Source organism: Hemiscyllium ocellatum, chromosome 18, assembly GCF_020745735.1.
Source record: "Hemiscyllium ocellatum isolate sHemOce1 chromosome 18, sHemOce1.pat.X.cur, whole genome shotgun sequence".
Lineage (NCBI taxonomy): Eukaryota > Metazoa > Chordata > Chondrichthyes > Orectolobiformes > Hemiscylliidae > Hemiscyllium > Hemiscyllium ocellatum.
In genome coordinates this window covers 10,512,974-10,538,599 of record NC_083418.1, presented here as the reverse complement: position 1 = coordinate 10,538,599, position 25,626 = coordinate 10,512,974, and the positions used below count along the sequence as shown (strand labels likewise).

Sequence of the window (25,626 nt, the reverse complement as noted above, 5' to 3'; positions counted from 1 at the left end):
TCCAGAGAGAGGAAGGTAGTGAAAAAAGAGAAAGGGAGTGAGAATGTGGGTGAAAGAGAAGAGAGGAGAGGTTGGGGGGGGGGGGTGAAGGGGTTGTGTCAGGGAGGTGAGAAAGGAACATATGTGGGAAAATGAGAAAGGGCAAGGGGGATGGAGAGGCAGAAGGGGAGAGAGGGAAGAGGGAGAGAGAGAGAGGAAGTGAGAGGGATGGGGTGAGATAGGAAGTGTGAGGGGGGGGAGAGGCAGGGAGAGTGGGGGAGGGGGACAGAGGAGGAGGGTGGGGAGTGAGAGACAGAGGGAATGGGGAACAGAGAGAGAGAGAGAGAGAGCGAGAGAGAGAGAGTGAATGAGAGACTCACCCTCTCCTCTTGTAACATACTGACCACGTCATGCAAAGTCGCCCACTCTTCACAACACCACCCCCCCCACCTTAAAGTCACACACTTCCCCTCAAAACAACACTCACCTCCCTTCCCATAATGACACTCACTCTCCCCCCCAGTAAAATCACTCACTTCCCAATGTAATGTTACCCACTCCCCATGACATCTTCGATTCCCAGTGTAACATCACTCTGTCCGTCCGTCATGTCCTCCCAGACTGTGACCTCTTGCACTGACTGGCTCCAATGACCATGTGAAGAGTGTGAGAGCTGTCCCAGCCCCTATGCCCCCGCTGGGTGTCTGCACTGACACTGTCCCAGTTGATGATCACTCACTGTCTGATGCTTGATGCGAGCAGGCAGGCCTGGCCCACTGAGGAACTGCCGCAGTTTGTTTCTCTCCTTTCTGGTCCTCAGCCGTTTCTTTTTCTGCTGTGACTGAGTGAAGGAAGCAGAGGCAAGATGCAGTGTCACTGTGTGCTCTAGGTGCTGGTTGGCCTGGCTGGAGAACATACCACAGTGTGCCAGGACACCCGAATTAGCTTGCCAACTCTGTTGTCAGCGCCTGTTCGCACATTCCAATCCCAGGACAGACAGACTCAGGGGCTACTCCCATTACTATCACTATTACTACAATCCTCCCCACATAACCCTGCACAATTTTCAGACTTACAAAGGGAAAAGATTCAGAAGGAGGAGTTACATGTAATGTGAACACACGAGTGGCCCTAAAGTCATGAAGCAGGGATTCTTTATTCCACTGGCATTTAGTTCATGTGTTCAGGGAATGACCATTTGAGTGACATTGGACTGAGGAATTCTTTACTCTATGCTCCTTTCTCCCCACCCCCACCCTCCTCTAGCTTATCTCGCCACCCTTCAGGCTCTCTGCCTTGATTCCTGATGAAGGGCTTTTGCCCGAAACGTCGATTTCGCTGCTCCTCGGATGCTGCCTGAACTGCTGTGCTCTTCCAGCACCACTGATCCAGAATATAACAGAGTCCATTCCAGTGGTTCCACCTGCCCTGGCTCACCGCTGCCACCTGCTGGCAGAGGTTCCATTGCACTCAAACCCAGCTGCTGACCAGGTGTCTGGGAGAGGACCGTACAACAATTCTCCACAGGCAAGCCTGTGCAATTCTCAGACCTGTAAAGGGGCAGGTTTGAGAGGAAAGAAGCCACATCGTTATAATCCCTTCCTATTGAAAACCTATAAGTCAGCATTGAATATCATCGCAAAGTAAAAATCCACAGCTTTCTGGGGTAAAGCTTTTGAAAGATTCCCAACACTCTGAGTGAAGACATTTCTACTCCCCTCAGTTTAAAATGGCTGACTCCTTGGCGCCATAGCTGTTACACTATGTAACTATGGCAACTGCCTCTCAGTACCTTCTACGCTTTGTTCCTTTCGGACTTCGGAATGTAGATCCATCAATAAACAACATCCAAACCTAACCCTTGTACAGACATAGAGACTGTTCGCTAGACACCCCACCTCTCTCTCCTCACTGACCCCTGCAGCCTTGATTCCAGTAGTCAGGACCTCGCTAGCTGAAAACAGCCAGAGCTCACTTGTAATAGTCTCTGAATACACACCTGGCCCTCCCAATCCAGGTGTGTATGACACAATTTGGGAACCCACAATGAGAGGAGTGTGTGTGTCTGTGTGTGTTCCTATCTGTGTGTGTGTGTCTGTGTGTGTGCGCGCGCGTCTGTGTGTCTGTCTGTCTGTCTCTGTGTGTTTGTGCGTGTCTGTCTGTCTGTGTGTGTGTGTCTGTCTGTCTGTATGTGTACGTGTGCATGTCTGTGTGTATGTCTGTGTCTGCCTGTGTGTGTGTGTGTGTGTGCGCGTGTCTGTGTGTGTGCATGCATGCGGGTCTGTGTGTGTGTGTGTGTGTAGGTGAGTGGGTTGGGGGTGACAGGAGTGTGTGTAAGGGGTGTGTTTTGAGGTGGATGTGTGGGTGTTGGGTCGGAGAGGAAGGATTGCAGGGGTATTGAGATGGATGTGTGGGAGGATTGGGGCACAGAGACGTATTTGGAGGTCACTGGGGGGTCTTTGGTGGGCACTTAGAGATTTTAGGGGGGGCACCAGGAGGTACTTGTGGGAGTGTTCTGGATTGCTAGACACTGCATGGTCACTTGGAAAATCACAGTGATATTATTACAGGGATCCATTATTAAGGATGAGATTGCAGAACATTTGAAAATACATGGAATAATGGAGCTGAATCAGCACAGTTTCATCAAGGGGAAGCCATGCCTAACAAATTTGTCAGAATTCTTTAAGGAGGTGATGAGCAAGTTGGACAAAGGCGAGTCAATGGGCGTGATCTATTTGGATTTCCACAAGGCTTTAGAGAAGGTGTCGCACAGGAGTCTGCTAAGGTAAGAGCCCTCAGTGTTAGGTGCATTGCACTGGCATAGATAGAGGATTGACTGACTGACAAAAGAAAGAAGAACAAAGAAAATTTAAAGCCCAGGAACAGGCCCTTCGGCCCTCCAAGCCTGAGCCGATCCAAATCCACGGTCTAAATCTGTCGCCCAATTCCTAAGGAATTGTATCCCTTTGCTCCCCACCTACCCATGCATCTGTCCAGATGCACCTTAAATGAATCTGCCATGCCTGCCTCTACTACCTCTGCTGGCAACGCGTTCCAGGCACCTCCCACCCTCTGTGTTAAGTACTTGCCGCGCATATCGCCCTTAAACTTTTCACCTCTCACCTTGAAAGTGAGACCTCTCATTATTGAATCCTTCACCCTGGGGAAAAGCTTATCTCTATCCACCCTGTCTATACCCTTCATGATTTTGTAGACTTCAATCAAGTCCACCCTCAATCTCCTTGTTTCTAATGAAAACAATCCTAACCCACTCAACCTTTCTTCATAGCTAGTACCTTCCATACCAGGCAACATCCTCGTAAACCTTCACTGCTATCTCTCCAAAGCGTCCACATCCTTTTGGTAATGTGGCGCCCAGAACTGTACAGTATTCTAAATGCGGCCAAACCAATGTCTTGTACAATTTTAACATGACCTGCCAGCTCTTATACTCAATACCCCGTCCGATGAAGGCTAGCATACTATATGCCTTCTTGACCACCCTATCCACCTGTGCAGCAACCTTCAGGGTACAATGGACCTGCACTCCCAGATCTCTCTGCTCATCAACTTTTCCCAAGGCTCTTCTGTTCATTGTATAATTTGCTCTAGAATTAGACTTGCCTAAATGCATCACCTCACATTTGTCTGGATTGAAATCCATCTATCACTTTGCTGCCCAACTCGCCAGTCTATCTATATCCTCCTATATTCTCTGACAGTCCCTTATGCTTTCTGCTACTCCACCAATCTTTGGTGTCATCTGCAAACTTACTGATCATACCCACAGTGCCCTCTTCCAGATCATTTATGTATATTACAAACAACAGTGGCCCCAACACTGACCCCTGTGGAACACCACTGGGCACCTTTCTCCATTTCGAGAAACTCCGTTCAACTACTACTCTCTGTCTCCTGTTGCTCAACCAGTTCTTTATCCACCTAGCTAGGACACCCTGCACACCATGTAACTTCACTTTCTCCATTAGGTTGCCATGGCGAACCTTATCAAACATCTTACTAAAGTCCATGTATATGATATCTACAGCCCTTCCTTCATCTATCAGCTTGGTCACTTCCTCAAAGAATTCTATTAAGTTGGTAAGGCACGATTACCCCCGCACAAAACCATGTTGCCTATCACTGATAAGCCCATTCTTTTCCAAATATAAATAGATCCTATCCTCAGTACCCTCTCCAGCAACTTTCCCACCACCGACGTCAGGCTCACTGGTCTGTCGCTACCTGGAATATCCCTACTACCCTCTTGTACAGGGAGACAACATGAGCAACCCTCCAGTCTTCCAGCACTTCACCTGTGTTTCAGGATGCCACAAAGATATCTGTCAGGGCCCCAGCTATTCCCTCTCTTGCATCCCTCAGCAACCTGGGATAGATCCCATCCGGTCCTGGGGATTTGTCCACCTTAATAATCACTAGCCTACATCTTCCCTACTTATGTCAACGTGATCCAGACTAATCAAACTTCTATCTCTAATCTCAACATTCATCATGTCCCTCTCCTCAGTGAACACTGATGCAAAGTAATCATTCAGAATCTCACCCAATCTTTCAGGTTCGACACACAGCCTTCCTTATCCTTTAGTGGACCAATCCTTTCTCTAGTTATCCGCTTGCTTCTTACATAAGAATAAAATGCTTTGGGATTCTCCTTAATTATGCTCGCTAAAGCTATTCCATGACCGCTTTTAGCCTGCTTGATTCCTCGTTTAAGACTTGTCCTACTCTTCCGATATTCTTCCAGGTCCCGTTCTGTTCTTAGCTGCCTAGACCATATGTACGCTTCCCTTTTCCTCTTGTCTGGTCATACAATTTCTCCCGTCATCCACGGTTCAGGAATCTTGCCCTTCCTATCCTTTGCCTTCAACAGGACATGCCTATCCTGCACTGCCGTTAACCTATCTTTGAAAGCCTCCCACATCTCAAATGTGGACGTCCCTTCAAATTGCTGGGTCCACTCCACATTTCCCAGCTCCTGCCTAATTTTGATATAATTGGTCTTGGTCCAGTTTGGTACTCTTCCCTTAGGACCACTCTCATCTTTGTCTATGAATATTCCAAAACTTACAGAATTGTGGTCACTGTTACCAAAGAAATCCCCCACTGCAACTTCTACCACCTGGCCTGGCTTATTCCCCAGCACCAGGTCCAATATGGCCCCTTCCCTCATCTGACTATTGACATACTGCTCTACTTCCCTCGTCGGACTATTGACATACTGCTCTAAAAGGCAAAGAGTTGGGATAAAGGGGTCTTTTTCAACGTGGCAGCTGGTGACTAGTGGAGTTATGCAGGGGAACATGTTGGGAACACAACTATTCACAGTACACATTGCCAATGTGTACAAGGGAACTGAGGGCATCGTTGCTAATTCTGCAGATGACGTAAAGGTAATGAAGGGACAGGTAGTGTTGAGGATGTGAAGAGCCTGCAGGAGGACTTGGATAGGCTAGGAGAATGGACGAAGAAGTGGCAGATGGAACACAGTGTGGGAAAGTGTGAGTTCATGAGAAGAATACAGGTACAGGTCGTTCTGTTGGAATACGTGTTTCATCAATGCTAATTGGCTGCAATGCGATTGACGAATAGGCAGTGCTGTTTCTCAAGCACGAACTTTTAAAACATGTGTTGGCTATTACACGATTACATCGTCAACACTTTAAGTGCTATTTTTATTGCATGGTTTTTATATAGCGTTGGGTCACACAAGAACGCAACTATTGTGAAACAGCAGCACTACCTGTATAGACGATATCCGAAATGGGGAAAGGCTTTGGAAATCTGAAGTAAAAAAGGACTTGGGAGTCTCACGTTCAAGACAGTCTTAAGCTTAACGTACAGATTCAGTTGGCAGTCGGGAAGGCTAATGCAATGTGAGCACTTATTTCAAGAGGCAAGTGGAAAGGAAGAGTGATATACAGCTGAGGAGAAAGTGAGGATTGCAGATGCTGGAGATCAGAGCTGAAAATATGTTGCTGGAAAAGCACAGCAGGTCAGGCAGCATCCAAGGAGAAGGAGAATCGACGTTTCGGGCATGAGCCCTTCATTCCTGAAGAAGGGCTCATGCCCGAAACGTCAATTCTCCCGCTCTTTGGATGCTGCCTGAACTGCTGCGCTTTTCCAGCAACACATTTTCAGCTCTGATATACAGCTGAGACCATATAACATTCTGCTCAGACTGCATTTGGAATACTGTGAGCAGTTTTGGGCCCCGTATCTAAGGAAGGACGTGCTACACTTGGAGGGGATCCATAGGAGGCGCACAAAAATGATCCCAAGGATGAAGAGCTTCTCATATGAGGACTGGTTGAGGACACTGGGTCTGTACTCCATGGAGTTTAGAAATGGGAAGAGGGTGGGTATCTGATTGGAACTTACAGGGTACTGAGAGGCCTGGATAGAGTGGATGTGGACAAGATATTTCCACTGGTAGGAGAGACCAGGACCTGATGGCACAGCCTTGGAGTCAAGGGACAATCCTTTTGAACTGAGATGAAGAAGAATTTCTTCAGGTGGTTAATCTGTGGAACTCAATGCCATATAGAGGCCAAGTCACTGAGTGTATTTAAGACTGAGATTGACGGATGGATTGATTAGTAAGGGGATCAGGATTACAGGGAAAAGGCAGGAGAATGGGGTTGAGAAACATATCAGCCACAATCATATGGTGGAGCAGATCTGATAGGCCAGATTATCTAATCCTGCTCCTAAAGATCTCATGGTATTCTGTGGCATTGATGTTGTGACTGTGATTCCCATCCATTGAGGAGAAAGTGAGGACTGCAGATGCTGGGGATCAGAGCTGAAAATGTGTTGCTGGAAGGGCTCATTCCTCATTCCTGAAGAAGGGCTTATGCCCGAAACGTCAATTCTCCTGCTCCTTGGATGCTGCCTGACCTGCTGCGCTTTTCCAGCAACACATTTTCAGTTGCCATCCATTCAGACAGGTTCTAAATGACAAAACGCCGAATATAAACCGCATTTCAGGAACTCAATCTTTATGTCGTCACTCACCTGCTCTGCAAGTCGCATTAGATGTGCTGGGGGCCCATCTGACTCTGAGCTGTCAGATCCACTGGTACTGGTCAAAAATAAAGTAAGAGAAGTCATCAGAAGCAGCTTAACAGAGAACAACAAGTGACCAATATATCCCTTCATTCAGTTACTCACACACAAATAATCCAAATGATCCCTTCTCAACTTACCACACAGTCCCTTCCTTATTTAGTTTTTTGTGACGTGGGAATCTTGCTTGAGTCAGCATTTATTACCATTGCTAGTTACCCTTGAGGTGGTGCTGGCAAGCTGCCTTCTTGAGTCCCTGCGGTTTATATGCTATAGGTCGACCCATGAGCAGAGAGATTGCATTTGTCACTCCATCGCGATCAACCTCAATAAAGACTGCTTTTCATATTTCCAGCAGGTCCTTCCTCTCTGAAGAACTCCAAAACTGGAACTCTGCCCAGACTGTTTAAGATCTTTACTTGGGATCTTATTTTGCTCGCGTCTCAGAGGCCACTCCCAGTGAAGGCCCTGTTGCCTATTCCACACAGGGTCTGATGCTCTCGGTCTCCACTGGATTTAGCCCAAGAGTGAACATAAAGTCCACTCACTCACTCGGATTGGAAATGCCCCCCTCTCTCTTTCACTTGGACTCCAGAAAATGGCAGAGTAAGTCGGGTGGGTTTATTAAACAGTCAACAGAAAAATGAACATTCTCTTTACAAATGGTCCAGTTACACCAATCACAGGCTTTAAGTACCTTTCAGATAACAAACAAGAATCGAAAGCCAGGCCAGTTATATGGCCAGCATTTTCCTGGATAAGATCACATTATGTTAAGTTTTGTTTGGCAGAATTTTCACTGTGAAGCTGAATTCTACAACTTACTAAACTCACTTCATTAATCACCATTAATTAATTATATCCCCTTTCAAACTCAATCAGACATGGAAGCTTTAGAAATGTGAAGTGATCCCTGACACAATAGATTCAATTAGATTACTTACAGTGTGGAAACAGGCCCTTCGGCCCAACAAGTCCACACTGACCCGCCGAAGCGCAACCCACCCATTCCCCTACATTTACCCCTTCACCTAACACTACATGCAATTTAGCATGGCCAATTCACCTGACCCGCACATCTTTGGACTGAGGGAGGAAACCGGAGCACCCGGAGGTAACCCACGCAGACACGGGGAGAACGTGCAAACTTCACACAGTCAGTCACCTGAGTCCGGGTCTCTGGCGCTGTGAGGCAGCAGTGCTAACCACTGTGCCACCGTGCTGCCCACCGTTTACCGTATCCTGGGATATTCAACGTGCAGAGTGAAAGATCTTTATTATTGTCAAGTTGATTATACTTAAGTCAATATGAGAGAAGTCACGGCTGTAAGAATATCAGACCTGTACATTTCCCAAGACAATCCCCTCACCCCCAGGTCAAAATAACCAACCAAAGGGCAGGCTTAGCACAGAATGGTCAGGAATGGCTGAAAATTTGTTTGTGTGTACTGCACAGCTCAGTGGAGTTTAAAAGAGGAAGTGGTGACTTGATTAAAACATATAATCTCATGAGGGGCCTTGACAGCGTGGCTGTGGAAAGAATGTGGCCTCTTAGGGGAGAATCATGAAGTAGGGGTTACTGTTTAAAAAATGAGGGGTCACCCAGTTTAAGCAGAGATGGGGCTTTCTTTTTCTCTCTGGGGCTTGAGAAAGTTTGGAACTCTCTTCCTGAAAAGGTGTTGGAGGGGCAGAGACCTTGAACATTTTTAAGGCAGGGTTGGGTAGATCCTTGAGTTCTGAAGAAGGGTCAGTGGACCGGAAATGTGAACTCAGCTTTCTCTCCACAGATGATGCCAGACTGGCTGAGTTCTCCCAGTTCCCCCTTTTCCTGCTGATATGAAAGTCACTTGGGGGCAGTTCTCAATATAAGTTTGTACCATGCTGGTTCAAATGTAGTATAGTTGTGCAGGAAAACACAAGTGTGTACATAAACACACACACACACATATACACACACACAACACACACACATACAGAGCACACACACACACTCACACACGGCACACACACTCAGAGCACACACTCACACAACACACAAACACACACGGCACACACACACACAGCATACAACACACACTCTCACATACACACAGAGCACACACACACAACGCGCACACACACACGCACACAGAGCACACACTCACACATACACATAGCACACACACACAGCACACACACACACGCACACACACACACACAGAGCACACACTCACATAGAGCGCACACTCACACACACACTCACAGAGCACACACACACACGGCACACAACACACACTGAGCACACACACACACACACACACACACACAGAGCACACACTCACACACTTACACACACACAGAGCACACACTCACACAAAACACACAGCACACACACACACTCACAACACACAGCACACACTCACTCACTCACTCTACGCGTATTCACTCCTGACCAGGTGTGCCAGGCAGAGTGTGAACAAAGGTGTTTTGTACAACAGCAGCTCCACGTGCTGCAGCCCAACACCAAGACACAATGGCTTGCCAACAACTCCAATGTATGAAAGCGTACATATCTCATTCTTTGGAACCACAAATAGTAACAGTGAATGTATCATTTTGATGGTCAATCTCAGCACTTGGTGCTATTTAGTTTGGGCGCTCATACCTGGACTCGAAGTCGGATATAGACATATCGCACAGGGGCACATTGGGATCGTATTCCCGGCCTGACTTCTCCCAGCGTAGATGGATCTCCCTTTGCAGCGCTGTCCGTACCTCTTCCAAACACTGCTCAAACTGAATAGGGAGAGGACGAATATATGGAAATATGTAAACACAATCGTGTGTGTGTGTGTGTGTGTGTGTGTGCGTGTGTGTGTGAATCTGCGATTGTGTATGTTTGTCCATTTATGTGCCTGTAGCCCACATCTAGTCCTTAAGAAGGGTTAAAACCCTAAACATTGCCTTTTCCATCTCCTGATGCTGCCTGGTTTGCTGTGTACTTCCAGCTTCCTGTTTGTCTCCTTTGGATTCCAGCATCTGCAGATTTTCTTGTCTTTTTTTCAAATGCGTGTTGGCCACAGGCCCCATTCTGAAGTGTAGGCTGTGTGTGGTATGTTGAATGTGAGTGCAGACAGCTCTATGGGTTCAGTAAAAGTTCCACAGACTGTCCTTTGTGCCACACCAGAGTGGTGTGATTGATATTACCGCTGTCCACAGTAAAGTAGCTCTTTGGGACATTGAGTGGGAGCAATGCTGAGCATGGTTCTGCTAACCTTTGAGCTGTCAGGGTCACAGAAGTCCAACAGGGTGTCACAGAAATGATAGCCCAGTGACTTGAGGTCTTCAATGCTGAAGTGAGTCCCTCTTCGCGGCCCTGATGAAACACACACAACTCTCAGCTTTCAATGAAGTGACACAGCACAGGTTAGTCCAGCCCACTCACACACTGTCACACTCACTCACACACCTCTACACACCTACACACCTACACACACACAACTACATACCTACACCCCTATACACACACACACACCTCTACACCTACACCCCTACACACACACATGCACACACACCTATACCCCTACACACACACATTTCTACACATTTACACCCCCACACACACACCTCGACACACCTACACCCCTACACACACACCTCTACACACCTACATCTCGACACACACACATACCTCTACACACACACCTCTACACATCTACACCCCTACACACATACACCCCTACACACACACATACCTCTACACACCTACACCTCGACACGCACATACACACACACACACACACACACACACCTCTACACATCTACACCCCTAAACACACACACACCTCTACACACGTACACCCCTACACACACACACACGCACACCTCTACTCACCTACACCCCTACACATCTACATCCCTATACACACACACCCCTCTACACATCTACACGCCTACACACACACCTCTACACATTTACACACACATGCACACAGACACCTCTACACATCTACACCCCTACACACACACACACCTCTACATATCTACACCTGTACACACACACACACCTCTGCACACCTACACCCCTACACACATCTCTACATACACACGCACACATACCTCTACACATCTACACCCCTACACACACACACATGCACACACATACCTCTACATACCTACACACACACTCGCACACAAACCTCTACACATCTACACCCCTACACACACGCACACACATACACCTCTACACACCTACACCCCTACACACACAAACACCCACCTCTGCACATCTACACCCCTACACACACACACACACACACACACACACCTCTACACACCTACATCCCTATACGCAGACGCACATGCACACACACCTCTACACACCTACACCCCATACACACACACCTTCACCCCTATACACACACATGCAGACACACTTCTACACACCTACACCCCTACACAAAGCTACAGACACACATATCCCTCTACACGCACACTACTACACACAGACATACAACATACACCACTACACACACACCCCTGCACACACAGAGACACGTACAGCACTACAGACACACATACCCCTCTACACACAGACAGACATCTCTCCACACACACACTCCTATACACACACGTGCATTGCTACACACACACACACACACACAAACACACCTGTACAGACACAATGACCAACACATGCACCTTGACACAGAAAGACACATATACACTTACATACACAGACACCCCTGCACCCCCCCCTCACACAGACACACACAGAGACACACACACACACACTCCCAGGCTAACTCTCCCCACCTCCCACTCACACAGACACACACACCTCCATCCTCACTCACACACAGAGACACCCTCACACCTAAACAGACTATCGACGCCCACCACACACACTTCACACACAAACACATACCCAACCCCACACAGACACAGTCAGATACACAGCCCCCCTCCCACACACAGACAAATACAGATACATACATATACATCCCATATAGACAAATGGACATCCCCATTAATCCAGCACTTTTAACAGAGAAGAGTCGCTGTTCTCCTTGTCTGAACCACTCACCTTCCCATTCCTGCCCTGTGACTCACTGACACAGGGACACTGCGCTGAGTCTGCTGTGAGAGACCACTCTCTCTGGCAGCTCTCTGAGATAGAACGGTCTGTGTGTATTGTACGTAACCGAGCACCTTCATGTCATCTGCACAAACACCCACTTCCCACCTTGCCCAACCTCAGCTCCAGGTCAGATTAAAAAAACCTTTTATTATCTTGAAATTTGACTGGCTAATCACACTGTATCGACTGGAAGCTCATCCTAACTGCTGCTTAACCCACTTTGAGGGAAGCCACATTTTGAGATTAAAGTCACATTGTTCTTTCGCAAGGTCTCTCACTCTTTCCCATTTCGGACAATTGCCCATTTCGGCAGTGAAACTGGACTCAGGTCATCATGAACAATGTGTGTGCTGTCTGAGCATCTGAAGGACGTTCAGGATCTGGACAATGGCACCAGCATGCTGCTTAGTGTGAGTAGGAGAATGAGGGGAAGTCTGATGTGGCCATTATTGAGGATTTAGTGTTTCAGGTAATGTGGTAACCTTTGTATACAGTATTGAAAAGCCCACGTGACTCATTTCCAGCCTGTTATCAAGACGAGGAGCATTTTGACAGGATTTTGGAGAGAGAGGAGGAAGATCCAGCCATTATGTCCACATTGGAAACAACAACACAGGAAGCAATACGTGAGGGCTCCTTTCTCGACAGTGCCAGGAACAACACCTCATAATCTGAAGGGTAGTAAGCTCTCAATGCTTATCTGAGCCGTGCCTGAACTGGCAAAGGGATCAGATGATTAGGGATGTCAGCACATGGTTGAAAGGTGGTTGGAAAGGGGGGAGTCTGTTTCCTGAGGCATTGACCCCAGTCCTGGGACAAAGGGAACTGTTCATTGGGATAGGGCTCTCTGTCAATCATATGCTGTTACTGGAGTCTGTAATTAAGAAAGAGATTGACAGAACAGGTCCACTGTTCTCAGCTGGTCAGAGAGAGTTAGCACGGGTTTATAAAAGGGAGGTCAGACCTAGCCAACCTGATACAGAGTTTCTGAAGAGAAGACTGAAACGGTGGACTGTGCTGGAATATCTCTGGATGTTATTCAAAAGAATGTGCAGAGGGCACTTAATGAGAGACTGTGGTGAAGGAATTAAAGGCAAATTTGTCAACCTGGTTGGGAAATGGGTGAGTGAAGGGAGACAGAAAGTGGAGAAAATGGGCAGGATGGTGGACTGTGCCCAGTGACAGCCCAGCAGGATTTGTGCTGAGGGGCAATGATAAACAACTCTGATGATTTTTCATAGAAATGTGATAGAAAAGCACATTCTGATTGACTGATGGTGAGTAGCTCTGTAAGCAGTGTGGAGACAAACATCAAATCATATAGATATTGATGGATTGTGGATGAATTAACCTGAGATAAATGGATTGCAATGTGGCCAGGGAAGCATAATATGCGTGAAAGGGTTAGTTATGGATACTGCATTCAGCTTTGCCCCATATGACAATATAAAACAATGAAATTGGAAAGTCTACATTGATGTAGGTGTGCTGGCAGCCATGATTGAATGGCAGAGCAAACTCAAAGGGCCGAATGGTCTAATTTCTGCTCCTATGTCTTATGGTCTTATCCCTGGTTCCTGATAATAATTGTGTCTATGTGACTTGTAACAAGGTCTAACATGCAATAAACTACATCTTATTGTTCAGGCAAGTGTCTTTTCTTGTCACTTAAGACCCACTGGACCCACTGTTAACTAAACATGTCCTTAGAACCAGCGCTGAAAGGAGGATTGGTGATAACACACAATGCTAACCATTAACTGGTACTGAGTGGTTCCAGAGTATGTACAACTGACCCATGTGAGGTTAGGGTGAGCAATGAGAACACTCTACTCACCCAGGGTGGATCCCGCAAAGGTTGTTTCCATTGTGTAACTGTGAGTTATTCCCATCCTCCACATCACAATCCGACCCGTGCCCTCCTTTCCCCTTTGAACTTTGAACTTGCAACTCTGATAAGAAAACTGACATGAACAGGGGCAGTCAGTGACCTGTTTGTTCACTTATACTTCAAGCACTACTGACATTTCAATGGTTTGCCAGCAAATTGATAACCAACACAACTCCATCCCCAGAAAGGTCACTAACCCACTTGAGACAAGCTCAAACTAGGACACTGCACCATCAGCTCAGTCTGCACCATCAGCACCATCAGAGGAATGACAGACCCTGGTGTGGAGGAAGGGGCTCAGTCTGTTTAGGGCAACTACCCTTTGAAGCTCAAATAGATGTTGTTTCCCCAGGGACAGACAGACGACATGCAGTGAAGGAGGCCAGGGTTACAACACCCTCCACCCCAACCCTGACAAACACCTTGTACACTCCCACCTAGAAATTCTTTGACAGGGAAGCAGTGGGCTAGTGGTATTATCACCAGACAGCTAATCCAGAGATCCAGGTTCGGGGGACCTGGATTCAAATCCTGCTACAGCAGATGGCGGAATTTGAATTCAATAAAATCTGGAATTAGATTTTTGTCTGAGGATGACCATGATATGTCAAAATATATCTGGTTCATTCATGTTGTTCAAGGAAGGAAACCTTACCTGGTCTGTCCTATACGTGGCCCCAGACCGACTACAATGCAGTTGACTCTTAACTGCCCTAATTAGTGATGGTCATAAGTGCCATTGCTTAGCTATTGTCACACACAAGCCATGGTGAAAAAGAAATGTCTTCCTGAGAACAGGAGGAACTGCCAGACCATTTACAAACACAACCCAGCACCTCCCCCCCCACCACCCCCCCAACAGCCAGCATCACCTCAAATACCCGCCCACCCAACAGACACTCAAGCACATCCAACTCACAAACCCCATCCATGGCCATTAGACCCACACACTCATCCCAATATCTGCCCTCACCCAACCCTAGACCTACCCCTCCACCTCAACTCCACTCTCACCCACACAATGAATTGAATTACAAAACTGGAGAAGAAAGTCATTCAGCACATTTTATCTGTACTGATCTTCCGAATTGCCAATTCTTTAAATTCCTCTCTTCTCTCACTAGCCCAGCACATCCTTTGTTCAGATAACTCAAATTCTCTTGAAAACCCTCATTGACACTACTTCCCCACACACTCAGACAGCACATCCCAGATCCTAACCCCTCGAGTGAACCTGCCTCCCCCACACTCTCAGATAGTACACTCCAGACCCTAACCCCTCGGGTGAACCTTCCTCCCCCCACATTCTCAGACAGTACATCTTGACCCAATTCCCTTTCAGCGTGAAAACATTTTTCCTCTCTCATATTTGTTACCTTCACAACTCTCTTTAAAACTGTTCTGTCTTGTTCTTTTATGAGCAGGAACAGTTTATCCTGCTGTACTATATTCAGATGTCTTATGATTTTTTTCTTTGAAAAGCTACTTCAGACTTCCTTTTCGCCTTCCCCACTCACAGCCTCGCCAGGCTACCCTCTTAATTGAAGGTTCTCATTTCTGGAACGATTCTTGTAAGTTGGTTCTGGATTCTCTCCAATGTATTCACATCTTCCCAGAATGGGATTTGAAATGCCCTGCCTGGCAGAGTGGTGGTGGTCGGTTCCAGAGGAGGTTTCAAATGAGAGCTGCACATAATCTCGCAAGTAACAAAGTTAGAGGGTTGCAGAGATCGGAGAACCGAGACCACCTGCACAGCTATTTTGGGAAGTTGGAACACACACGATGGCGGTCTCCTTCAAAGAACAAAGAAAAAAGAAAATTTACAGCCCAGGAACAGGCCCTTCGGCCCTCCAAGCCTGAGCCTATCCAAATGTCCTGTCTAAACCTGTTGGTCAATTCCTAAGCATCTGTATCCCTCTGCTCCCCACCTACTCATGCATCTGTCCAGACGCACCTTAAATGAATCTACTGTGCCTGCCTCTACCACCTCTGCTGATTCTATCATTCTATCCACACCAGTGAGAATTTCCTCCTCTTTTCCATCTGTAAAGTGTGAAATCTTTAACGCTGGGTTGAAATGCTTGTCTTGAGAGTTAAATAATCTGTTCCTGAATCACAAACGTAAACAAAAATTCCCATGTATCACCAGGAATTCTCTCAGGCTGCTTTTTAAAAAAAAAGCACTATGAGGACAGAAATACTTACAGGGTTAGAGTTTGGATAAGTGTAATCTAATTTTATATGTGATAGGATTGCACTAGGCATTGGAGACATACCTGCCCAGAGTAAAGGATCTTGCTTTGCAGAAAGCTATAAACATGTGAAGAAACTCTGAGCTTGTGGATCATCACCTAGAAGCAACTGAGGACAGCAGATGCTGGAGATCAGAGGCGAGAGTGTGGTGCTGGAAAAGCACAGCAGGTCAGGCAGCATCCGAGGAGCAGGAGAATCAACGTTTCAGACATAAGCCCCTCATCAGGAATGAGGCTTTTGGGCCAGGGGTGCTGAGAGATAAATGGGAGGGGGATGGGGCTGGGGGTGAAGGTAGCTGGGAATGCAATAGGTACATGAAGATGGTTGGTGGGGGGGGGGGGGGGGGGGGGGGGGGAAGGTGACAAGTCGGAGAGGAGGGTGGAGCAGATAGATGGGAAAGAAGTTGGAGAGGTCAGGAGGGCGGTGCCATGTTGGAAGGTTGGGGCTGGGATGACGTGAGGGGGGGACAGGTAGGGGAAATGGGGAAACTGGTGAAATCCACATTGATCCCGTGTGGTTGCAGGGTCCCAAGGCAGAAGATGAGGTGTTCTTCCTCCAGGTGTCGGGTGGTTAGGGTTTGGTGATGGAGGAGGCCCAGGACCTGCATGTCCTTGACGGAGTGGGAGGGGGAGTTGAAGTGTTCAGCCTCTGGGCGGTGGGGTTGGTTGGTGCGGGTGTCCCCGAGATGTTCTCTGAAACAATCCGCAAGTTGGTGTCCTGTCTCCCCGATGTAGCGGAGACCACATCGGGTGCGACGGATACAGTAGATGACATTGGTGGAATTACAGGAAAATTTCTGTCAAATGTGGAAAGATCCTTTGGATCCTTGGATGGAGGTGAGGGGGAGGGGGGGGGAGATGCGGGCGCAGGCTTTGCACTTCTTGTGGTGGCAGGGGAGGGTGCTGGGAGTGGGGCGTCGGCTGGCTGGGGAAGTGGATCTGACGAGGGAGTCGCGGAGGGAATGGTCTCTCCAGGGCGCTGATAGGTGTGGGGAGGGAAATATATCCCTAGTGGTGGGGTCTGTTAGTAGGTGGCCGAAATAGCAGAGGATGATGTGATGTATCTGGAGATTGGTGGGGTGGAAGGTGAGGATGGGCATTCTATCCTTGTGTTGGGAGGGGTGGGGTTCAAGGGCGATGGTGCGGGAAGTGGAAAAGATGTGCTGGAGGACATCGTCGACCACGTGGGAGGGGAAATTGCCGTCTTTTAAGAAGGAGGCCATCTGGGATAATCTATGGTAGAATTGGTCCTCCAAGCAGATACAGCAGAAGCGGAGGAATTGGGCATAAGGGGTGGCATTTTTACAGGAGAAAGGGTGGGAGGAGATGTAGTCCAGTTAGCTGTGGGAGTCGATGGGTTTGTAGTAGATGTCCATCATTTGTCGGTCGCCGGAGATGGAGATGGAGAGGTTCAGGAAGGGGAGGGAGGTACCTGAGATGGTCCAGGTGAACTTGAGGTCGGGGTGGAAGGTGTAGTGAAGTTGAAGAACTGTTCAACCTCTTTGTGGGAGCAGGAGGTAGTCATCGATACAGTCATCGATGTAGCGGAGGAAAAGGTGGGGGGGTGGTGCCAGTGTTGCTCCAGGGTAGTAATGGGAGAACAGACAAGACTTCGTAACATGCTGCGGGACACGTCTGGCCAAAGGAGAGCAATACATTGGGAGAAAAGGGAAGGTATTTTTGCAGAAAACCCAGTAGAAAGCCCAAGGCCAGACAGCAGGCTGTAAATATTGTAAAACAATTGGTACTGGTGGGGATCACAACTGGTGCTTTTTTAACATTATACTCCCAGGGTGCAGCCATTCAATGACATCCTTGATCCTGGAAACACAGAGGCAATGATTAATACCAACTCAAAACTGCTTTCAAAATGATTGAGTCGCCAATCAGTACGGCTCTTCCACTCTTCCTGATGTCTCTGTGGTGTTTTGAAATCTAGCGGCATCCCCTTGATGAACTTTTACTGTTAACAGGATTCAGAATTCAGAGCTGGTTACAGGGTCAACCTGGGGGGATTCTTGAACTAATTATTCCCTGCCTCCTTGAGCTGGAGGGTGACCACATAGAATCCCTACTATGTGGAAATAGGCCCTTCGGCCCAGCAAGTCCACACTGACACTCGGAAGAGTAACCCACACAGACCCATTCCCCAACCCTACTACTCTACATTTAGGAGAAAGTGAGGACTGCAGATGCTGGAGATCAGAGCTGAAACTGGGTTGCTGGAAAAGCGCAGCAGGTCAGGCAGCATCCAAGGAGCAGGAGAGTCGACGTTTTGGGCATGACCCCTTCTTCAGGAATGAGGAGGGTGTGCCAAGCAGGGTAAGATGAAAGGTAGGGAGGAAGGACTTGGGGGAGGGGCACTGGAAATGCGATAGGTGGAAGGTCAAGGTGAGGGTGATAGGCTGGAGTGGGGTGGTGGGCGGAGAGGTCAGGAAGAAGATTGCAGGTTAGGAGGGCGGTGCTGAGTTCGAGGGTTGGGACTGAGACAAGGTGGGGGGAGGGGAAATGAGGAAACTGGAGAAATCTGAGTTCATTCCTTGTGGTTGGAGGGTACTCTACATTTACCTCAGAATAATGCAACTAACCTGCACATTGCTGAACACTTTGGGCAATTCAGCATGGCCAGTTCACCTAACCGGCACATCTTTGTGACTGTGGGAGGAAATCCACGCAGACATAGGGAGAACGTGCAAACTCCACACAGACAGTCACCCAAACTCGGCTGGAATCGAACTTGGGTCCCTGGCACTGCAAGGCAGCAGTGTTAACCACTGAGCCATCGTGCCACCCAGAAATATGCTCTCTGTAAGGTTCACAATCTCACAAATTAAGAAGGAAAGCTCTGAAGAAAGGACTCAAAATATTAACTCTACCTTTCTCTTCTTAGATACTGCCAGGCTTCTCAGTTTTCCCAGCAATTTATGTTTTTGTTTCTGATTTCTGGCGATTCTATTTCTTTGGGTGTGTTTTTTCCTCACAAATTAGGAGATTTTTAAAAAAATTAATTCATGAGGCGTGTGCATCATTGGCTGGGCCAGCATTTATTGTCCAAATGTATTACGCTAAATTAGTTAAGAGTCAACCACATTGCTGTGGGTCTGGAGTCACATAGAGGCCAGACTGGGTATGCATAGAAGAATTCCTACCCATAATGACAAGCAACAGTGTCTGCTGTTGGACTAGCTCTTAAGTTCCAGATCTTTACTGACGGATTAATTTCATGATCTGCCATTGTGGGATTCAAACCCATGGCCGCAAACCCATGTTCGCGCACTCTAGTGATTCATGACATTCGCACAAAGCCATCCAGTGGCTGCTCAAACACAGAAATCCAGAGCTCAGTTTGACACCATTTCAAGCAGACTTGCTGTTTTACCCTGGGAGGCATCTTAGAATTCTCACGTGGAACACTGTCATGCAACCAAAACACCAAAATCCCAAACGCGCTGACACCCAAAACCCTGCTCCCATTCCCTCCCTCCCAATTCCCAACCCCACCACACACTCCACCTATACAGACATAGTGCATGGTTCAACACACAATCCCCACACCACCCTACCCCAAACCCCCAGCCCAGCCACAGGCTCCAGTACCTTGTCCGCTGCGTTTTTACTCATCATGAGGGGGAAGATCCTCTCCTGGAATCGCAGTGATGCAGTCTCATTGTTGTTGCAGCCATACATGAATGCGTTGTTCTTTCTGCTGTGTCCATGGAAGTCACAGTAAATGACCACGTCCCGCTCCTCCAGTAACCTGGGGGGGGGGAAATGGGGGGGAGCCTCACTGTTAGCTCACTATTTACCTTCATCCCATTTAATATTTAATCCTTCCTCATTCAATATCCCCCCTTCGATATTTATCACATTTACACCCTCACCAGCTGCCCATTCACATTCTACACATTCACACTCTCCTCATTCAATATAGATTCGATTAGATTCCCTACAGAGTAGAATAGGCCCTTCGGCCCAACAAGTCCACACTAACCCTCTGAAGCGCAACCCACCCAGACCCATTTCCCTCTGACTAATGCATCTAACACTACAGGCAATTTAGCATGGCCAATTCACCTGACCAGCACATCTTTGGATTGTGGGAGGAAACCGGAGCACCCGGAGGAAACCCACGCAGACACGGGGAGAATGTGCAAACTCCACACCGACAGTCGCCTGAGGCCGGAATTGAACCCAGGTCCCTGGCACTCCCTAGTCACACCCTCTCCCCATTCACCGATATCCTGCTCACCCTTACCTGGTTTACCCTATTTGTTTACATACCCACCACATTCACCCGCTGTCAATTCATATGCTTCCTGTTTACCCCCTCCACAATCACCATCTGGCTCTTCAAATCATCATCATTATGGGCGTCACGGTGGCACAGTGGTTAGCACTGCTGCCTCACAGCACCAGGGACCCGGGTTCAGTTCCCGCCTCAGGCGACTGTCTGTGTGGAGTTTGCACGTTCTCCCCGTGTCTGCGTGGGTTTCCTTTGGATGCTCCAGTTCCTTCCCACAGTAAAAGATGTGGATTGGTCATGCTAAATTGCCCGTAGTGTTAGGTGAAGGGATATGGGTGGGTGGCGGGTCAGTGTGGACTTGTTGGGCCGAAGGGCCTGTTTCCACACTGTAGGTAATCTAAACCAATCGTTCACCTTCAGCATTGTATTTCCACATTCACACCGTCCCCACTCACCACCCTCGATCTCCCTGGTATCTAGGTTACTCCTGACACTCATTTCTGCACCATGTTACTGAAGTCCCAGTTACTCGAGATTCGGTCACTCACCTCTGCACCATATTCCTGGTGTGCCAGACACAGGGGAACGCCTCCCGAAGCATGGTGCGGTAGTTCCGGTTCAGGTCACGACCTGCCAGCGAGCAGCGGTAGTTGCCTGTTATCACCCCGTCTGGGTTGAGCATGGGAACCACTTTAAAGATGAACATGTCGCGCAGGAGACAGGCGTCGTCAGAGTTGCCCAGGAGGTGGTCCAGGAAGCCAGCCATCACCCAGGAGCTGTTGGTCTCCCCGGGGTGAACTCTGGCTGTCACCACCACTGCCTTCTTGGCAGGGCTGGTCTCGTGGCTCCTGGCCGGTGAGGTAATGGTCAGTACGGGCACGATATTGCCTGCCAGGCTGTGGCATAAGACCCGTACCTTGCAGTACTGGGACTGGACTGGGTCACTGGCGATGGCTGCCAGGTAGCGTTGTAGGTGGCTGTAGGTGTACGGGTACGAGTGGGCAAAATAGCACGTGTCATTTTTATGGGGGAGCTTGAAACTCCAGGTCAATGAGTACAGGCTCCTGCCCTCATGGCTCAGGCCATTCTTGTAGTAGCGGATCTGCTGGCCCACTCGGTACCAGCCCACCTGCCTCTGCGTAGCCTCCTGCTCCGAGTACAGGAGAGGCCTCAGGCCCTGGTTGTACAGGCTGCTGGCCTTCATCAAGTTGACAATAGTGAAGCGATAGGTGACTCCTGCCCTGGTGTTCCTCACTCGGAAGTAGTACCACTGGGTGTGTTTATCTGTGTACAGGTCCGTGCGGAGAGTCAGCTCATAATCGTACGCCCCTCTGCAACACAGGAACCGCCCCGTTAGCAAAGTGAACCTCATTACCAACACTCAGTCTACCCCTACCCCAACCCCGCCCCAACCTATCCTCTGCCTGGAACAGGCTGCCTCCCTGCATCAGCCATCCTGATCCCTCCCCAGAGCAAACACCCAGACAAGCTAACGCAGCTCGGGGCTATACGGGTCAATGCAAGCACCAAGTAAAAAGTAGGTCCATAGTCCAGCTGGTGGGTGTGGGACAGGGAAGGGGGCTTCAACCTCACAAGAGGGTGAAAAGGAGTGGACAGGTCAGGATATGGCACAGAGCAGCAGAGAGCTATCCTCACAGTCCACACAAGAATCGTACTCACACTCTGACGGCTTTCTGCAGGTTTCCGCTCTCAAATCTCGACTCGAAGATCAGCGCCTCGCCATCCTTGCTGTTGGCACCAGCTGTAGCGAGATGGAGCAGATCCCGACGACCCCCAATACGGGAGCGGGTGAAGTACGAACCTTTTCGGGCTGTCAGAGCACACAGCATCAGGCAGGAAATACCACCACAGAACAGATAAAGGCAGGGCTATAACACGGAGATGGGCCGCTCAATCCCAACATCCTCGGGGAAGAAGGCCATTCAATCCCAACACCACAGGGAAAGACGGACCTACCAATCCCAACATCCACAGGAAAGAGAGGCACTCAATCTCATCTTCCACAAAGGGAGGGATCTCTCAATCCTAATATCCCCAAGGAAGATGGACCTCTCAATTCCAAAATCCACAGGGAAGACGGACCTCTCAATTCTAACATCCACAGGGAAGAGGGGTACTCAATCGCAGCATCCATTGGGAAGCTGGACACCCAATCCCAACATTCTTTGGGAAGAGGGACACCCCAATCCCAACATCCATTGGGAAGAGGGACACCCCAATCCCAACATCCATTGGGAAGAGGGGCACTCAATCCCAACATCCACAGCTCACACCACAACTTCAGTCAACGTATAGGTAATTGCCAGGAGAGGCAGGCAGCTACTGCAAAAATCTCCTGTGGCCATTCCCCTCTCCAACAGATATACCATTTTGAACACTATTTGGGGGGATGGAGGGGTGGAGGTGGATGGCGAGGGTGGAATAGCTAGGCTGTGGCTCTGCTGTAGACCAGGCTCAAGCTAAGTCCAAACAAACATTACTGGAATCATAGAGATGTACAGCATGGAAACAGACCCTTCAGTCCAACTCGGCCATGCATTTACATAGCCTAAATTAATCCAGTCCCATTTCCCAGCACTTGGCACATATCTCTCTAAACCCTTCCTATTCATGTACCCATTCAAATGCCTTTTAAATGCTGTAATTGAACCAACCTCCACCACTCCCTCTGGCAGCTCATTCTATAAAAACATCACCCTCTGCATGAAAAAATTGCCACTTAGGTCCCTTTTATATCTATCCCCTCACACCCTAAACCTATATCCTCTAGTTCTGGACTCCCCCACCCCAGGGGAAAGATCTTATCTTTATCCTATTCATGCCCCTCATGATTTTATAAACTTCTCAGCCTCCGATGCTCCAGGGAAAACAGCCCCAGCCTATTTAGCCTCTCCCTATGGCTCAGGTCCTCCAACCCTGGCAACATTATTGTAAATCTTTGCTGAATGTCTAGGCGTACGATTCTCGCTTTGGGTGCTTTACGGTGATGACTTGCGAGAGGTCCCGGGTTCATATCCCGGACGAGCCCGAGGGTTTTTTTTTGTGGGCGGCACGGTGGCACAGTGGTTAGCACTGCTGTCTCACAGCGTCTGAGATCCGGGTTCAATTCCCGACTCAGACTGTGTGGAGTTTGCACGTTCTCCCCATGTCTGCGTGGGTTTCCTCCGGGTGCTCCAGTTTCCTCCCACAGTCCAAAGATGTGCGGGTCAGGTGAATTGGCCATGCTAAATTGCCCGTAGTGTTAGGTAAGGGGTAAATGTAGGGGTATGGGTGGGTTGTGCTTCGGCGGGTTGGTGTGGACTTGTTGGGCCGAAGGGCCTGTTTCCACACTGTAAGTAATCTAATCTAATCTTTCACATTTCACAACATCCTTCTCAAAGGAAGGAGACCGGAATTACACACAATATTCCAAAAGTGGCCTTAACCAATGTACACCTTCTTCGCTATCCTATCTACCTACTACTCCACTTTCAAGGAGCTATGAACCTGCACTCCAAGATCTCTTTGTTCAGCAACACTCCCCAGAACCTTTCCATCAAGTGTCTAAGTCCTGCCCTGATTTGCCTTTCCAAAATGCAGCACCTCACATTTATCTAAACTAAACTCTATCTGCCACTCCTCGGCCCACTGGCCAATCTAATCAAGATCCTTTTACTCTTCGCTGTCCATAACTTCAATTTTGGTGTAATCTGCGATGACTATACCTACTATGCTCACATCTAAATCATTTATAGAAATGACAAAATTAGTGGACCCAGCAGCGATCCTTAGGGCACTCCACTGGTCACAGGCCTCCAGTCTGAAAAGCAACCCTCCACCACCACCACCACCCTCTGTCTTCTGCCTTTGAGCCAGTTCTGTATCGAAATGGCTAGTTCTCCCTGTATTCCATGAGATCTAACCTTGCTAACCACTCTCCCATGGGGAACCTTGTCGAACGCCTTACTGAAGTCCATATAGATCACATCTACATCACTGATGAAGGGCTCTGGCCCGAAACGTCGAATTTCCTGTTCCTTGGATGCTGCCTAACCTGCTGTGCTTTAACCAGCAACACATTTTCAGCTCTGATCTCCAGCATCTGCAGACCTCACTTTTTACATCTACATCACTGCCCAGATTAATCCTCTTTGCTACTTCTTCAAAAAATTTAATCAAGTTCATGAGACATGATTCCCCACGCACAAAGCCATGTTGAGTATCTCTAATCAGTCCCTGCTTTTCCAAATACATGTAACTCCGGTCCCTCAGGATTTCCTCCAACAATTTGTCCACCACCAATGTCAGGCTCACTGGTCTTTAGTTCCCTAGCTTTTCTGTACCCCCTTTCTTAAACAGTGGCACCACCTTAGCCAAACTCCAGGTCATCCAGCACCTCACCTGTGACTATCGATGATACAAATATCTCAGCAAGGGGCCCAGCAATCACTTCCCTAGCTTCCCACAGAGTTCTCGGCTACACCTGACCAGGTCCTGGGGATTTATCCACTTTTATGTGTTGTACGACATCCAGCATCTCCTCCTTTAAATGCCACCAGCTATTTTCCCACATTCTATATCTTCCACATCCTTCTCCACAGTAAACACTGATGCAAAATACTTGTTTAGTATCTCCCCGTCTTCTGTGGCTCCACACATCGGCTGCTTTGCAATCTTTGAGGGGCCTTATTCTCTCCCTTTTTGTCCTTAATATGTGGATAAAAACCCTTTGGATTTATCTTTACCTTATTTACCAAAGCTATCTCATCTCCCCTTTTTGCCCTCCTGATTTCCCTCTTAAGTGTACTCCTACTGCTATTATCCTCTTGCAAGGGTTCACTCAACCTCTGCTGTCTATATCTGGGCTTTTGCCCGAAACGTCAATTTTCCTGCTCCTCGGACGCTGCCTGACCTGCTGTGCTTTTCCAGCACCACACTCTTGACCCTAATCTCCAGCATCTGCAGTCCTCACTTATACCTGACATATGCTTCCTTCTTCTTGTTGACCGAAGCCTCAACTTATCTAGTCATCTCGCATTCCCTACACCTCCCA

At 48.3% G+C, this 25,626-nt stretch overlaps 1 protein-coding gene across 1 annotated transcript in view; it reads right to left on the bottom strand.

Moving 5' to 3' along the window:
* The window catches only part of agbl2 (AGBL carboxypeptidase 2), a 53,798-nt gene that overhangs the window by 4,831 nt on the left and 23,341 nt on the right, over window positions 1–25,626 (bottom strand). The window contains exons 5-12 of the mRNA XM_060839162.1: window positions 22,254–22,404; window positions 21,122–21,904; window positions 19,928–20,087; window positions 14,025–14,151; window positions 10,323–10,423; window positions 9,713–9,843; window positions 7,018–7,084; window positions 719–820 (exon numbers count right to left, since the gene is read on the bottom strand). Coding sequence (XP_060695145.1) covers window positions 719–820; window positions 7,018–7,084; window positions 9,713–9,843; window positions 10,323–10,423; window positions 14,025–14,151; window positions 19,928–20,087; window positions 21,122–21,904; window positions 22,254–22,404 — 1,622 coding nt within the window. The remainder of the gene's footprint in view (window positions 1–718; window positions 821–7,017; window positions 7,085–9,712; window positions 9,844–10,322; window positions 10,424–14,024; window positions 14,152–19,927; window positions 20,088–21,121; window positions 21,905–22,253; window positions 22,405–25,626) is intronic.